General features: G+C 35.5%; 1 protein-coding gene across 3 annotated transcripts in view; it reads left to right on the top strand.

Annotated features, from left to right (window-relative positions):
• Positions 1 to 16447, top strand: part of LOC145694354 (uncharacterized) — a 105508-nt gene that overhangs the window by 24335 nt on the left and 64726 nt on the right. For all 3 annotated transcript variants that reach the window (XM_081770489.1, XM_081770491.1, XM_081770490.1), the window contains exons 4-6: positions 3131 to 3257; positions 7725 to 7850; positions 14712 to 14843. In XM_081770489.1, the coding sequence (XP_081626615.1) occupies positions 3131 to 3257; positions 7725 to 7850; positions 14712 to 14843 (385 nt within the window). The remainder of the gene's footprint in view (positions 1 to 3130; positions 3258 to 7724; positions 7851 to 14711; positions 14844 to 16447) is intronic.

The raw sequence follows: 16447 nt of genomic DNA, 5'->3' as shown, positions 1-16447 counted from the left end.
AGGAAAAACAGTTAGTTGAATCCATACTTCTTAAGGATTATTTTAATACTAGATAGGATTATTAAATTTCATATGGATCCCTGATCAAAAGTGCATAGTTTCAGAGCTAGGATTGTCCAAACCCTGGCTAAATGAACTTCGAGGGGGCGAATATCTCCAAAAGTATTACCCATTGAGCTAAGACAGCATATTATTGTCTTAGACTTGTAATCTGCTCTATCCAAAAATGCATGATTCTGAATCGTTCAGTGGTGGCGCAGGGGAGTCCCCCACAGGAAGTGAGGGCTCCCGGATATTCCGTTAGGACTGATGGGTCAGGTTCATGACAGATGGAACAACGTCCCACCAAGTAACAAAAAATCAAGATATTTTGAACAAAATCAAGATGGCGAAGGATTTTTTTTTAGTGTTGAGTGGTTACATAACTACACTAGGGACTGAATGTAGTGAATAAATAGAAAATAAATAAAATAATTATATTTGCAGGTTCACTATTCACAATCATGACCTGTGTGCTAAAAGAGACGGACATTAATAGTACGTAATGATTTTGGAAGAATGTATCCAATGTCGGTCTAGTTTATTAACACCCTGTATCTATCAATCTCTCTCTCTCTCTCTCTCTCTCTCTCTCTCTCTCTCTCTCTCTCTATATATATATATATATATATATATATATATATATATATATATATATATATGTGTGTGTGTGTGTGTGTGTGTGTGTGTGGTGTCGGGTGTTCTAAAAATGGCGCCCATGGACCACAGAGTATTATTCTATAAGTCAAAATAAACCAAATATATATATTTGTATACCTTTCGGATCCTCGTCTAGAGACGCGAATTGCACTATGTGGCAACGTTGTAGATAAAGAACCATAGATTAGATCTACCAATCTATCAAATAATGACATCGATTTTTGCCAGATGACAGTTAAAGTCAATAGACGTTGACGCTAGCACCACTTATTACCTTAACAATCGATGTAACTGTTTGATAGATTTGTAGAGTAATGCTAATGGTTCCAAGTTAACATGTGATGTTGCCACATAGTGAAATTTTCATTGACTACAGCGGCTGAAGGAGGCCCTGGAGGACATTTCCATCATTTTCACTTTATTTTGACCTGTAGAATAGTGCTCACTACTCCGTGGGCGCCGTTTATATATATATATATATATAGGAGGGAGAACCCAAAAGAAACCAGACTTTCGTTCTAAAAAAATAATTTATTACATTTTTCACAGAATTCTTTCAATCTCTTTCAAAGTACTCTCCATTAAATGCGATTCATTTCTCCCATCTTCTTTTCCACTGTTTGAAGCAAAACCTCACTCTGGCACGAGCTCCAACTCACTCCTGCCTGTTTTGAAATATCATCGATTATGAAACGACGATCCGCGCTGATTTGGGGGCAGATTTGTTCGATGTTTTCGTCGTTTCGAAATGATGAAGAGCACCCAGAACGAGCACGATCTTCTACACTCATCTCACCACACTTAAAGCGCCCAAACCACTCAAAAAATTATGTGCGTTTCATAGTACCCTTCTTGAAAGCCTGTTGAAGCATTTGATAAGTTTTCGTTTCCGATTTTCTAAGTAGGAAGCAAACACACTCCTTGTTCCTTTGAATCTGCCATAACGATTTCGGAGGCGGCAAACGAGAACAGTTGAGGAAAACAATAATACGATCAAACGTTAACCTCCTACGCAGACGCCGCTTGGCCAGCTGATCTGGGAAGGTCTCTACTAGACCCACCTAGCAGGAGAACTCTCTACTACGCCTAGGAACGGCAGCGCTCTTTCAATCCGGTTTCTTTTGGGTCCTCCCTCGTCAATAAAACATCAACACAAGTATTGGCCAATGAGTACGAATTTAATCAGAATATTCATATGAATTCTGCAGATAATGTGAATAATGCATCTTACAAAACAACTTTAAAGTGTTCATTTACACAGAATATAATTTAAAAATTTTGTGCAGTTCGCTTCGAGTAGAAAAATATTATATTTCCTTCCTCATCCACAATTCCACAAATTACAAATGACACAGGCAATTACTTTTACAACAACACTAAGAAAACGCTAAATTATTTGCTTCAAATGAACACATTTTTATATGTTTCATTCGTACTGAACATGCAGATTCTTTCCTGTCTTCCTTGTCGTAGAACAATATTGTTAGTGCTTCCGCAGTTTGTTCTGAGAGATTTTGCCTTCTCACTGTTATCATACTATTGCACTCCAAGAAAAGTGTTCCAAAGTCTACGTTCGAAGGAATAAGATTGCTTGATAAGCGCGTAAGGAGCGAACTGTTTGTGTACAATTTCAAGTATACACATATTTTCCACAGGTTTCACACATTTTCGTTCTCAAACGATCCTTTCACAATGTCTTTCAAAGGAAATTAGACTTTCATTAGCTCTTGAGGTGGGATTCTCTCCACCTTCCTTACATTTTTTAGTCGATTTAGCATTTCTGTTCTTGTCATTTTGCAGAATAGTCTAGGGATTAAATAGTTGAAACGCGTTTTTTTTTCTTTCACGAGAATCTGTTTTCATAAAAATATTTAGTTTCTGCAAGAACAACGAGCCTGTATGTTTGAAGTTGTCCAACTCTTAAGACAGTAGATTTTTAACAGAATAGATTCGTTTATTGGGTAAAATTCGCGATTTATTCGTGTATTAGGTAAAATTCGGTGTAATTATAACAAGTTGCCCAAAATTTACGTTATTTCGCAATTCAGATACAGCAAGAAAAAACTACTTTTCAGTGTTTCTGGGGGTATTTTTTAGATTTTCGTTGCTTTTTGCAACTTTTCGAAGTTGTTATCGTTAAAACGAAAGGTTCAGATCTCTACTTTAGGCGTACAATACACGAGTTCAATTCCTGGTGCGACAGTACGTATTAAAAAATTTAAACACATTACGGTTGTTCACATTCCACCTTAAACTGTAGGTTCATGTGTCGTATAGCCTCGGTACTGAAAAGATACGTTAAATGTCAATAAATAAATAAATAAATAAATAAACAGTTCACGGTGTAATGAAACGTAACTTGAATTTTTAATGAAGTTATTGATTGGTTTATGAACAATGATTAATTTATATTTGTCTTTTTGTTGTCTAGAACAACAAATCCTGTACAGGGAGTACCTTCTACTCTGCTTCCCTGCACTGATGATGAGTCGGAGTCTCTTTGATAGATTCATGATAGGCATGGGATGGAATACAACTTTAATGAACGACTTGTTCCGGTAAGTATTACTACAGGAAATATATATTGTCTAAAGTACTAAAAAGAAAGAGAATAAAATCTTTCAGTTTTACGACTATGGTATGCGGTGTAGGCTAAAGAAGCCTGTGATGATGAGAATGAATGAAATGAAGAAAGTTGGAGAAACGGGAGAACCCCGAGAGAACTCACGCACAAGGTATTTGTCCGCCACAAAGTTCACTTGGAGCTGGGATCGAACCATGGACTGCACGTGCTAGGGGTGAACGCTCTACCACTAAGCCACCACAACATCCATTAACAAGAAAGAATGACAGAAGAATTGAAAAGAGGTGTGTGGAGAAGACAGAGGTATCCACAAATAATTATGCCTACATGTATTTTGGTACTGGAAATTGGTTTGATAAGAGAAAATAGCGTTTCTGTAGGAAAATAGGGTTAAGTGTATTCATTTTGCAAATACTAGAGCGAAATCTGAATTGAATATTATCAGGAGTACGGTATAAAAAATCAGTGGAAAAGCTCTAAATCAGTGGTGTCCGATTATAATGAACCTGAGGCCCATAACAGTCTTAACTAGTAAAGTGGAGAGCCGCAGCTAATAATAATAATAATAATAATAATAATAATAATAATAATAATAAAAATTATTATTATTATTATTATTATTATTATTATTATTATTATTATTATTATTATTATTATTATTATTATTATTATTATTATTATTACTACGCTAGAAAAGAAAAATATAAAAAATATGTATTTGAAATATTATATGTCTATTTAATGTGACAAATGAGAGTGACTAGCAGCGTTTACAAGGGCTGAGATACCTACATTCATTCGTGTTGTTGTGAGCTGCAGGAGATGTAAAAGAGAAGACTCCCCAAGTCAGCTTCTGAAGCGATTCTTCACAATTTTCATGGTGGAAAATTCACGTTCATATAAACAAGTACTATCAAACATTGACACTCAAGATTTAGGGAAAGGTGTTACCGAGAATTCTTACGCCTTTTTGTTGTACAGAATCACTAAATGGAGATCTTATTTCGAGAGAAGAGTGCAAACATTAAAAGAATGAATAAATATAAATAAAAATAGTATCAGTAATAACAATCGTGAGAGCTTTGTGGGCCTCTAAAGTAGTTTGGCGGGCCGCCATTTGGACAGCACTGCTCTAAATAATGCGAAATGAAAGTGAATAAGTTAAAAAGGTGGGGGCATGATGATTGGAAGGAAAAAAGTCTGGAGGATTAGAACAGAACAGGTGATCAGTTTCTCGTAATCGTAGGTTGTAATTATTCAGTGAAAAAAATGTCTTTGATAGTGAACCTCCACGGCTAATTCGTCTTCCCATTAACGATGGGTGTCAACTACTTAGAAACCTTGTAGAGTGATCGGAGAGAAGTGTACGTACTGTTTTTTGTAACTTAAAATTTATCATTGTCGAAGCATAGATTTATAGATGATTTACATTAAGGGTCTTCACTACAGCGAAATTTAACTACCGCTAATTTCAGAGTTTTTCTGTATTATCTTCAAAACAAATAAAAATATTCGAAAAGCAGAAACGTAGTGAACTAGATAATACGATTTTGTATGTGATACCATTATCTCAACTCATCTATCTGCTTTCGATTTGCAACTGTAGATAGCTTTAGCATTTTTTGCGGGTTCTGTAAATAGCGACATACCAAAAGCAGATAGGTGAATTATGGTAAAGGCATCACATGCAAAATCGTATTGTCTAGTTCACTGCGTTTCTGCTTTTCGAATATTGTTATTTGTTTTGAAGATATTACAGAAAACTCTAAAATTAGCGGTAGTTTAATTTCGCTGTAGTGAAGACCCTTAAGATATTTAAGGTGATTCATTACTAGTGATGAGAAATAACTGCCAGCAATTAAAATTTATGAAAGAAAAATTATTTTTGCAATCAGATTATATTTCTGGGTAGTAAATAAAAGAAAAGGATAGATGCATTTTTTTTATTTTCCTTCAATACAAGATTACAGGAAATTCTATATATATTTATTTATTTATTTATTTATTTACTTATTTATTTATTTATTTATTTTGAATACAAGAATAAAACTAAACCTGTACACAGGGAGACCTGTCAGTTGATTTCTTTTGATAACCAATAAAAAGGTTTTCAAGTTACAGAATTACTGTTGAAAATGAAGCAGCTTTATCCACCATTACCATGGTTGCTGAGTAACTAACTAACGTAAGTCCTTTGAGAATAATATCCAAACCAGTCTGAATGAGAGTTGAATCAATTTTCATCCCCTTGTTTATCTTGTGTTCAGTTTATATATTGTTTCAGGACCTTTCACCTGTGGTTGTCACTTTTGAGTTTGTTTTGATGTTTTCCACTTTCCTTTTTATTTCTAGTCTTAGCTGCCTTGATAGTAAAAACAGTTTTTTTTTTTTTTTTTGTCGGGAAGCATTTCTTTAACTTATTTTTACGATATTATAATGAAGTTTTAATACTTATAGAATAAACCTAATTTATATAACAGTACGCAGTAGCTAAAAGATACTCACATAAATATTTCTGGAGTCGTACATCACCCTACCTTAAAGATGCACAATACTGTATGTAAGGTGAACGGATTCGTAGACGAAGGAATGTAAACTCCAATTCGAAAGCAGATTGCGAGGAAGCCAGATAAGGGAATGTTCTGCAATAGTATAGACGGGTTAACATTACCAAAAGAGTAACATCTCGAAGAGAATAGTGAAGATTTTTATTTAGCATTCAATGTCTCATGTACACTCATGTCCAAAATGATTGTCGCATATTTATAACTGTCTTCTTGTAAGAATATAATTTGATAATGATTTTGCAGTGTACCTTTAATACTGATAGTATATGTATAATCGGGAAATGTATATTTGTGGTAAATTTCATAGGAAAAGAATTATAAATACGAAAATTAGAATGAGTAAAACAAAATGTTGCTAAATGGACAAGAAAGTTTTATTTTCGTTTTATTGTTCGTATTTACTGCTCTTTTGACATGAAACTTTCCACATACATGTCTTTCCTGATTATACAGATACTAACATTATAAGAAATACCGGGCGAATTCGTTATCAAATTATATATCTATAACAACATATTTATAGACATGCGACAATAATTTTGGACATGAGTGTACATCTGTCTTCGTGCTATAGTTAGAGGTCGTTTTCTTTTTAACGTTCCTTCTCATCACTGAGGCCATATGGGATGGAACCTACAGTTTTAAGTGGCATCTGAAACAAGTACACTTACCGGAAATCGAACCCGGTACTACACGCATAGAAAGTACGCGTTAACCGCAAGGGGGCAGTGGTGAAGATTGTATATCAATTACTGAAGAGTATGAGTCAGCCTACGTGCACGCAAAGATTAGAAAGAAATGGACGATTTGAAGTTGACCATTTGAGACAGCACCTATGTACAGAAGGTCTAAGAACAAGAGTAGTTGTGCGGATAGGTATCAGTGATTCCCAAAAGCAGTGTCTAGTGTTACGAGAGGTAGAAATCGGACGTGCTCTTACATTGCAATCAGATAGTTACGTACAACTCAAAGTGCAGAAACCCTACAAATCTCTCGTCAGCAGCGTCATCCATAATACATTGTGAAAAATAGTGAGACTTACTTGGAACTTACCAGGATCCCGTTCTCTTCAGTAATTAATACAGTAATGTTATTTCAGTTCAAAATCGAGCAACATTATTAATCGATCTTTCAAATTAAAAACACTCGTAGCTCAGGTTCCATAACATCAATGGAAAGAGAAATCCAGAAAGTTGAGTCTGGTTGGTAAAACTTGTGCATAGTTACACAAGTCGTCGCTGTGGGTGATATAAGATAAACCGAGTGCCAACGAAGATAGTAGATAGTTTTGTGTTTTAGATTTTCATGCTGTTTTTTTAATTAATTTTCGAAAACGTTGGTGGAGAGACATACAATTGTAAATAGTAATCCGATTTAAGGAAAGACGTACTATAAGCGAAAATCTTCCTACCGTCCACACCTGACGTTAAGACACTGAAATATCCATGTAACTTTTAAACGAGGTTTTCAGAAATTCACTGTCGGAGCCAATAAGAATTAGATATTCCACAGCCTACTCTGAGGAAGAGTCTACCTAAACGTTTGCGATTTTCTCTCTTCCTATTGGAATTATTTCATTATTTATTTATTAAAGTAATTTCAGAGTCAGTCCAAAACAATTTATATTGAAAATTTCAATAAAATACCTAAGCAATAAGCCAAAGTAATATTGCTTGAGGAAATTGACCAATGTCTTATATTAATGGTTTTCTTATATTAATCATTGACCTACGTCTGCCCGATAAGTCACTCAGGTTGTTTAGACCTTTCTAGATACCTATCAAGGAAATGAGTTGAGAATTTTATTGTTGACTACGTTTGTTTCTGTATAGTGGTCGAATGTATTGATAAATATATTTTGATCCTTTTTGCAGAGCAGTTGATGTGTATGGTCGAGGAGGTCTATCGTATAGAGATTTCTTGTACGCTATGGCTGCACTAGATCCTTCAACACAACATGGGGGATCTCCCGCCGAGCTTCGGTGTAGATACATTTTCAGGTAAATATACAACTTTACGTTTACCTGAAAGCTTTGATAAGCTTGTATTTCTTGTATATTTTGTTCTTATGACTTTGGAAATATTTAACATGTAATAAGAAACCAAAACTGTCCAAAGTACTAAATATGTTAATTACACTTGTATGACAGTTTTGGCAGTGTAACATTTCCTTCATCAGACACGTTATATTTTTTCCACTTTCTTGGTTCTTCTTCTTATTGAGTCCCAAACGAGCTGTTTCCGTGCTTTTTTAATCAAAATGTTGTATCTCACGGATTGGCACATCAGCTCCTTTTTAACTATCTGCAGTCCTTTTGTCGTAGTATTCTCCTCCAAAAATTTTTAGAAATATTATTATGCTTCCTCGTAGATAACGTGTTTAATGAAGGCAATGTTACATTGCCCAAACTATGCTTTGGTCTATCAGTACTTGGTATTTCTTATTTTGTATTACATCCGAAAGAAATTAAAATAATTAACAAAGATTACATTTTACGGTTACCTAGTTAGCTCAGTGAAATCAAGAAATTTCACTAAGGTGGATCACCAGGTGTTCTCGGTGCTATGCTAAATGCTGCTTGTCTAGTGTGGCGTTGCCAGATAGTGTCCAGTGTTTACTTATGCCAGGTAATAAAGGAAGTTATCATGAAATTCTCCTTGGACACTTACTGGAGAAATTAATTTTAGACCCTTACCGGAATTCACAGCTAAGTTTCGCTTCTCGAACTGTAACGCTAGAATCCAGGAATTAAACGTACAAATTTGCCAACAACTCATTATGGCGTTCTGCGCAAGTTTCTTCTCAAAATCTATTTCTTAAATGTAAATTAATATTTAAATAAAATGTGAAACATGACACGAGAAACGGTCAAACAATATATTTATTTCACAATAAGAATGTTACTTTAACATATTTTACACATACAAATAAACATTTCATAAAAATGAGCACTTATAGTAAGATTAACAGCAAGTGTCATCTCGTGTGTTCATTGAAAACGAATTAATATTTTTTTTATTATTATTTGTTACCTTTTTCGATATCAGAAGACACAACCAAATAAATCAGTGTCTTGTGTTGTAGCTGAAACATAACTCTATCTTATAGCCAGTGTTCGAAGTGGAAAAAGAGCAGAGGTGGTATGATTTATTATGATTTTGACTCAACATACCGGCTATTTAAATATTATCTTGATCATTGAAAAACCAGAGACGGTAAGTCCTCATTACTGAAAAACCAGAAGAGGTATAGCATACCACCGCATACCGCCTTACTTCGACCACTTCTTATAGTGTAGTATTTATAACATGTAACGTTTCATGGCGCAGTAGTTAAGGAAATAAGCTAAAATATGTACTGGGTGGTGATCCACCTTAAAACCAGTTGATGATACTGATCCGATCTTGACCAAATTTGGAATTCAAGACTATAGACCTTCAAGTGTTTACTATGCATCTGAAATATTTCGTTTGGTTTTCGAGTTATTAGCCATCGAAGTTTAGATTTAGACTTACTGGAGTCAAAACCCAAGTTTGCTGTCCAGTGACTCAAGAACCAAATGTGTGCACTTCACGGTATTTTACACGCATATTATGCTTATTAGGGTGTACCAATATTTCAAATTTGGTGAAGTGAAGACCTTTAGTTACCGAGTTATTGGCCACCAAATTTCGGACTTGGATTTAACAAACCTGTTACGGAACGTAAGTACAGTGTGTGTTTATAGGTAAGATTTCTGAAAATTAGTGAAGGATTGAGAAATTTTCTATTTTCATGATTGTTGATTAGTACGAGGCTTGTTTTTGTAAACCACCAGAGGAGGACTACGTGAGGTGACAAAACGGGATAAAGACAAAGCTTGTATTGGATATCGCGCGCCGTTCACGCTAATAGGCAGGCCTGTCATTCACGTGTTGTGATGTAGCGAGCGTGGAAACATATAAAGTACAGTCATAGCGCCCACCAAGGTGAACTGCGTATATAATGCGATTTCTCAGACCACTGCTGGGTTCTTTGAAATTTCGAGATCAATAGTTCAGAAAACACAATCTACGTCTTTCTTGAACCACGTCATTCCATCAAATCGTCTGCCGCGACAGCTTTCCATCTTTGTCTATTTTCGTCGTCTACTTTAGTAAATCCTTCTGTGTTATGACCTTCCGCCTGAAGTAATTGAATTAGATCACGCAGTTCACACTTAGCGGGTGAGGTCAATTGCACTGAATATGTTTTCACCCTCGTCCACAATAACTGAACTACAGTGTCTGTCTGTCAGCATTCATCAACAGCTTTTTCTTTCCACGCTTCGTCATCTCATGAGATTCTCATCAGGTGGTTTAGCGGAGATTAAAAAATAATAATAATTCTGGAGATACATCTTTGTACTTCGTCTTATCTGCATTCACTTGGAGATTGATTTCCTCGCATGCTGCTACTAGATTTTCACGTTTTCTTCTACTGATTCTATATTGATTCCGATCAAGTGTACATTATTTGCATATACAAGGCGTTGGTTCATGCATTGAACGCTAGGTTTGTTTTTAATTTTCCTAATTGCTTATCCTAAACGAAGATTGTATAAATATGTAAATGTTGTTACTGACAATGGTCCGATACCGAAGATGTTATTTTCTTTAATGGCCAGATCTGTACATTTGCGTTGTTCCCAAGTTTTGTGGCCAGACAGATTTTTCTAGGCAATTAAGATATAATATGCAAGTAGGCCATTACGAATGGACGTAGATTCAATTTATAAAGAAGAAATTTTGTGAAAATATAAGGTAAATGTTGAAAAGTATTCAAAAATACAAAAGTTTAAATCTATTTTATTCTGTGAGTTATCATTGAACATTCATGGAGTAAGTGACGTCTTAAGCAGTTCAATAATCCAGTTTTGACGAACTTTGGACAAATATGTAACTAACTGTCCGGAATAGTTTAAGTTAGTAATATAAATGTTGCAAGATTAAAAGTAAAGCTCTATATAAGAAACACGATAAAGAAACACACTGACAGAAGATGTCGTATTCTTCTCCAAACCAGTTTAGACAGGATATTATACCAGTTCCCTAATTGTTGGCCTCCTCCTAGAGGCTTCCTTTGTATTTCTCATGCGAGTGACATCTTAGATATCTGGAACGCTTATTATTGATGTCAGGTTCGGTGACCACTATATATTAAAGAGATCTGTACCAAATAATCATTTTGATTCTCCTGTTTCCTCGTCTTCGTTATTGGAAGGTTTTCGAACATGTACCTTACCAAATTTCTATTTGAGATCGTGAAACAGCTGGGAGATATTTGAATTAAGAGTGATCCAACTCTTACCTAATAAATCAAAATAACGGCGTTAGAAGCTAATGTACTGATTACACATTATTCAGTTAAGAGCCACAACCTTCATAGGGTGTAAAGCAAGGAACACTAATGAAGTCTAAATTTCTAGTTTCTCGTTCCACACTTAGGACCTTCAGGCTGAAGGAGACGGATGATTAATGCAAATAAATGAAAAAAAATTGGTGAAATGAGAATGTAGGAGAAAATGAGAACCCGGAGAAAATCTGCGGACACAATGTTGTCCACCACAAGCTCAAAGGGCTTGGGATGGAACCAGAGATCCCTTGTACCAGAACGCTCTACCACTGAGCCAGCGTGCCTCCTAGGAATTCTTGTCTGCCTTCTGTTTTGATTTGACTGTCAGGTTGCCCGGAAAATAATGAACATTTTTGTATTCCGGTTTGTAGGAACCTGATGATAGAAAAAATGTAAATGGTTGCTGACACTTTCAAGCAGATAGTGACGTTCGATTGCATGAGATCGAAGCCCTGTTTCTGTATAGTATTTCAGACATGAATGGACGAAACTTCCAGTTTTGGCACATTATTATTATCCTTGCTAATAGAAAAAGAAAGAAAATTCTGTATAAGAGGCTGTACTATGGGTTCGAAGAAGACATATCAAATTCATAGCAGGGAGTTTCAACCAGGAAGACGATATTCGTGCCGGGCGATTGCCAATAACGTAGAACAACCAAATCAAAGCACACACGTTGACGTAGCTCAAGATCATCTAGCAGAGAAACAGCAGGGGTATTGAAGCTATCTAAAAGCGCTATTTACGAATATTTGATCGAACTTAGGTACGTCTCGCGTTACAATGCTTGGTTTCTCGTGAATAACAGAAAAGCTGCCTTAATTGCTATTCCTGCGATATGCTTCTGTCTTTTCTTTTTTCCTTTTTTTAAACGAGTGATGAGAAATGGATTGTGGATGACCATGTACAAAAATACTCATGGGGTCAGGTTGACAGAGCACCGAAGCCAAACATTAATTCAGAGATAATCATCTGGCGGAATTTCAAAGACATTTCGTACTGTAGAATATTTGCACAAAATGGAACAATCAATTTAAATGTGTACTGCGTCCAGTGGAGAAGTTACGTCGAAATATTCATGAGAAACTACCAACGCTAGTAAATGGAAAGGATGTTGTATTCCACCCAGGGTGCGAAATCATTTGAAAATGGTGGGGGGAAAGAAGTTCAGCGATCCACACTAATGCTTCGTGGAGCCTCCAAAAAATTGAAATATTAATGGATTATTATTATTATTATTATTATTATTATTATTATTATTATTAATAATAATAATAATAATAATAATAATAATAATAAATGTTCAAACTAGTCGTAATTGTTATTTAAAAATACTTTAATGTTATTTATTCATTTAACCAAAATTGGTAACTTATCTAATGCATTCAATATACACTTCGGTGCGTATGGTCCAGGGTTAGACTCTAGTGGGAGCACAGTACCCTTGTGTTTACCATTATATTGAAGATTACATTCGCGAAAATAACAGTAGAGATATATAAGTCAGAAATAATAGTCCCTGAGAACCGATGTCCTAACCAAGCATTAGAACTACTAACTTGAAGCGCTCCACCTGGCAAGCCATAGATCCTCATGAGCTGTAGAGTCAGAGTATAGTTTTTATTATTATTTATGAAATTCTCGTTTCTTCGCTACGTACTTAGTGTTTCAGTTTGGTCGTTCAGATATACGGTCACCTTTGTAAGTCTAAATAATACTATGTATCTATATTGTATTATTAGCAAGAATATATTATTATAAATAATGATTTCAATACAAATACTTGATAGACACAAAAAGCTGTGTTGCCTCAGTGGTAGAGCGCTCACCTCAGGTGCGTGGAATCATCGGCTGGATCCTAGCTCGCGCCAAATTCTGCTTGTGGTATACAAACAATTGTGTGGGGGTTTTCTCGGGGTCCTCTCGCTTCCTTCCACTATCCTCATCATTACCGTCTTCCTTAGCCGTGGTGAATATTCATAGGACGTCAAACTTTAGAAAATAAAAGCACAAACACTATAATACGATTGATTTGCTGATTTAAGTTTAATGACCCTTTTCAGCAGCGAGGCTATGAAATGTAGACTTACAGTTTAAGGTGAAATCCGAACCACTGTAATCGTTCAAATTTTTGTCCTGCGGCATCTGTGACTGTCGCGATACTTTTAAGTGTTGCAGCTGTAGATGACTTACTGAACACCTGGTAAAGATCGCCTAACAAACATGCAAAGTTGTGAACAGCATTCACAACACCAAAAACTCTTTCAGAAACGAGATCAATTCGATGTGCCATGCAGTGTACGCTAATTAGGCACGGGTTGACATTTCTTCTAATTTGAGCAGCAACACCTTCGTTTCTCCCATCCCCATCCGAACTAAATCCAACCAGTTTTTCTTTAAGATTAAAAATATCTATGCCATCTTCGGAAAATGCTTGAATAATTTTCTCTTTAAGAGATTTTGCATCGGCATTTTCTAGGCACTAATTTATAAAAACTATAACAAGGTTTATTTTCTTCGTCCACATATGTTCATATAACAGCAAGTGCTTATCCGCAAACCTGTTTGTAGGTTCGTCCACTGAAATTGAAAAACAATCTGTTTGTTTGAGAAATTTTACCAATTTTGCATGCAACTGGTACGCTAGAGAATAAAGGCCTTCATCTCGTCAACAACCGAACAACCGAAAAAGTTAAAACACCTGATCCTTTTACAAATAAACTACGTTTTTTTAAAACAGCATGCATTTAAAATTATTGTTTGTCTGAAAATTTTCTTTATAGACCTACTTATATTTTGGTATTAAGGTGTCCCCCCTTACAGATTTTGGTGAGGGGGAAAAGCAAGTGTAAAATTTTTGGTGGGGGGGAAATCCCTCCCGTCCCCCCGGGATTTCGCACCCTGATTCCACCAATAGAATGCAAGACTGATTGTGTCATTGGTCATGAATGATATCTTACCCAGCCATCATATTCTCCGGCCATTTCACCATTCGAGAACATAGTGGATCAGTGGTAGAGTGCTCATCTGATGCTAGGAGCCCCTGATTTGATCCCAGACCATGTAAGTTTGTGGTAAGAAAACATTGTGCCCGCGGGTTTTCTCGAGAGCCTCCTACTTCCTCGTACAATCCCATTCCACAAGTTTTTTTTTTTAATAATAAATCATTTTGATTATTTATCTGTCTGCTTTTGCCTACAAGGCATAATTATAAGAAATAAAAGTTAAAAAAAATTAAAAATCGCCATCCGACACTTATATTGGTCTTTGAAGATATGAATGTGGAGAAAGATTTTTACGCGTATGATAATATTTGATTTCTGCGATGGAAATGTTGAGAACTTTCCCTAGCTCTTGTAGCTTACTTGCCTTTAAATTCTAGTTCATATATCCTATTTAGTTTCAGTTAAATTTTGATTGATTTTTTCCCCGAAATACTGAAACGAATTATAAGCGTTGTAAATGTCACATTGTTTCTTATCACTAGGTTTTATGACCGAAACCAGGATAACAAGTTGGAGTTCTTAGAATTTAAAACAATGATTGCTCACATCCGGAAGCTGAGAGGTCTACCAGACGATCCAGTGGCCATTACCAAAGAAGCGGAGGCTGCTTCTAAGTAAGGTTTGAATACTTCTCGTTGGCTGTTTGATTCTCAAAGGGTAACATTATTTCTTTTCCAGATTTTCTGAACTGAGTCGTCTTGAGCCAGTAGAATATGAAAATGCTTAAATATAAATAGAAATGAAATAAAATTGAGTGAAATCTGAAAATTCTTTACACTTCCAAACAACATATACAGTGAAACCTCTTTAATAACGGACACCAATGGGACACGAATTTTTGTCCGTTACTGAGAGGTGTCCGTTACAGAGAGGTTACAGAAATTTAATTTCTCACAACGCAGTAATATACAGTATGCAGTAATATACAGTAAATACATTATGTATCAGCGTAAATACATAAAATTCAATATGAAAATACTCTATTCAGTACGTATTTGAATAACTGGGAGGGATGAAGAAGAAATGTATTTCTGTTAAATGTTAATTAGGGATAATTAAATAGGGTAAGCGTTTTTCATTTATTTCAAATTCTCAGAACCTTCTGAAAAGATGTGTTAGGAAGGAACCCACTGACCGGCTGAACTCTTTTGTTTAGCGAAAAATGTTTACTTTTTCCTCTACAAAGGTAATAAATCTCATTAGCAAGTGTTCTCTGAGGATCTTCAATACGGTTGCGGAAGAAACATGTATGTGTGTGTGTGTTTATGTACTGGCGCTGCATCTTCATCAGCGGAATGGATGAAACGGCAAGTTATTAGGAGTGCATATGTTTATTGGACCCATCCCTAATCACAAAGAATATCCTCGTAGAGAAAGTGAAAAAGGAAGCCGGGAAAACTCTAACCCAGACTTATGCCAGTATCATAAGTAAAAGAAAAACGTTGATTTTCCAAAAAAAAAAAAAAAAAAAAGTAAGAGAGGAAACATTGCTCGTTGAAAATGTTATTGTAAAACAAACAATGTTTGTTTTGTTATCTATGAAATTGTTGGGAAAGATGCAAGCCCAGAGGAAAAAGGACTAAATTTGTTAGGGAAGGGAAGATCTTTCGCATAAAATTCTTGGCCATAAAATTCTTAATAAGCATGAGTATTATTGCTTATTAAAGGTTTTCTAAGATTTCTACCAGAAAGCAGTTTGTTGCGGGCAGAAAAAAGAGTTTCAAGTTCAGCTTGAAGCTTTTCTATTTGATGGTTCATCAGGTCCAGACTCATGATAGATACACTTGTGGGGAAAAGACTTTTCTGTTTACTGCAATATATCGCAGAACCGAGAATAATTCCTGTCCTTTATAAAGAGGTTATTGAAACTTTTAGGGCAAGAAAGGACTGAGAGTGTCCGTAAAAGGGAGGGTTTTTGTTACGTAAGAGAACATATATTTTTGCCGGGACAAAAAATTCTGTCCGTATTATAGAGGTGTCCGTTAAGGGAGGTTTCACTGTATTAACTTATCACATCGCAGCTGAAGTATGGTTCCCTGTACTAAAATAAAAACAAGTGAAATAATAGTATATATTAATTTGTTTTAAACTCATTTTGTAGAAAAATGACTTTTAAAAAAAGCAAGTACGTGATCAACGATTTGGCTTCTTTCCAGGCCATAGCCATTTCGGTGTTGATCCAGCATTGTGAGGTAATTCATTGGGACTTGAACGTCAG

This window comes from Thermobia domestica, chromosome 9 (assembly GCF_964235325.1).
Source record: "Thermobia domestica chromosome 9, izTheDome1.hap1.1, whole genome shotgun sequence".
In the NCBI taxonomy this organism is placed as follows: Eukaryota; Metazoa; Arthropoda; class Insecta; order Zygentoma; family Lepismatidae; genus Thermobia; species Thermobia domestica.
This window is presented reverse-complemented; position numbering and strand designations above follow the sequence as displayed.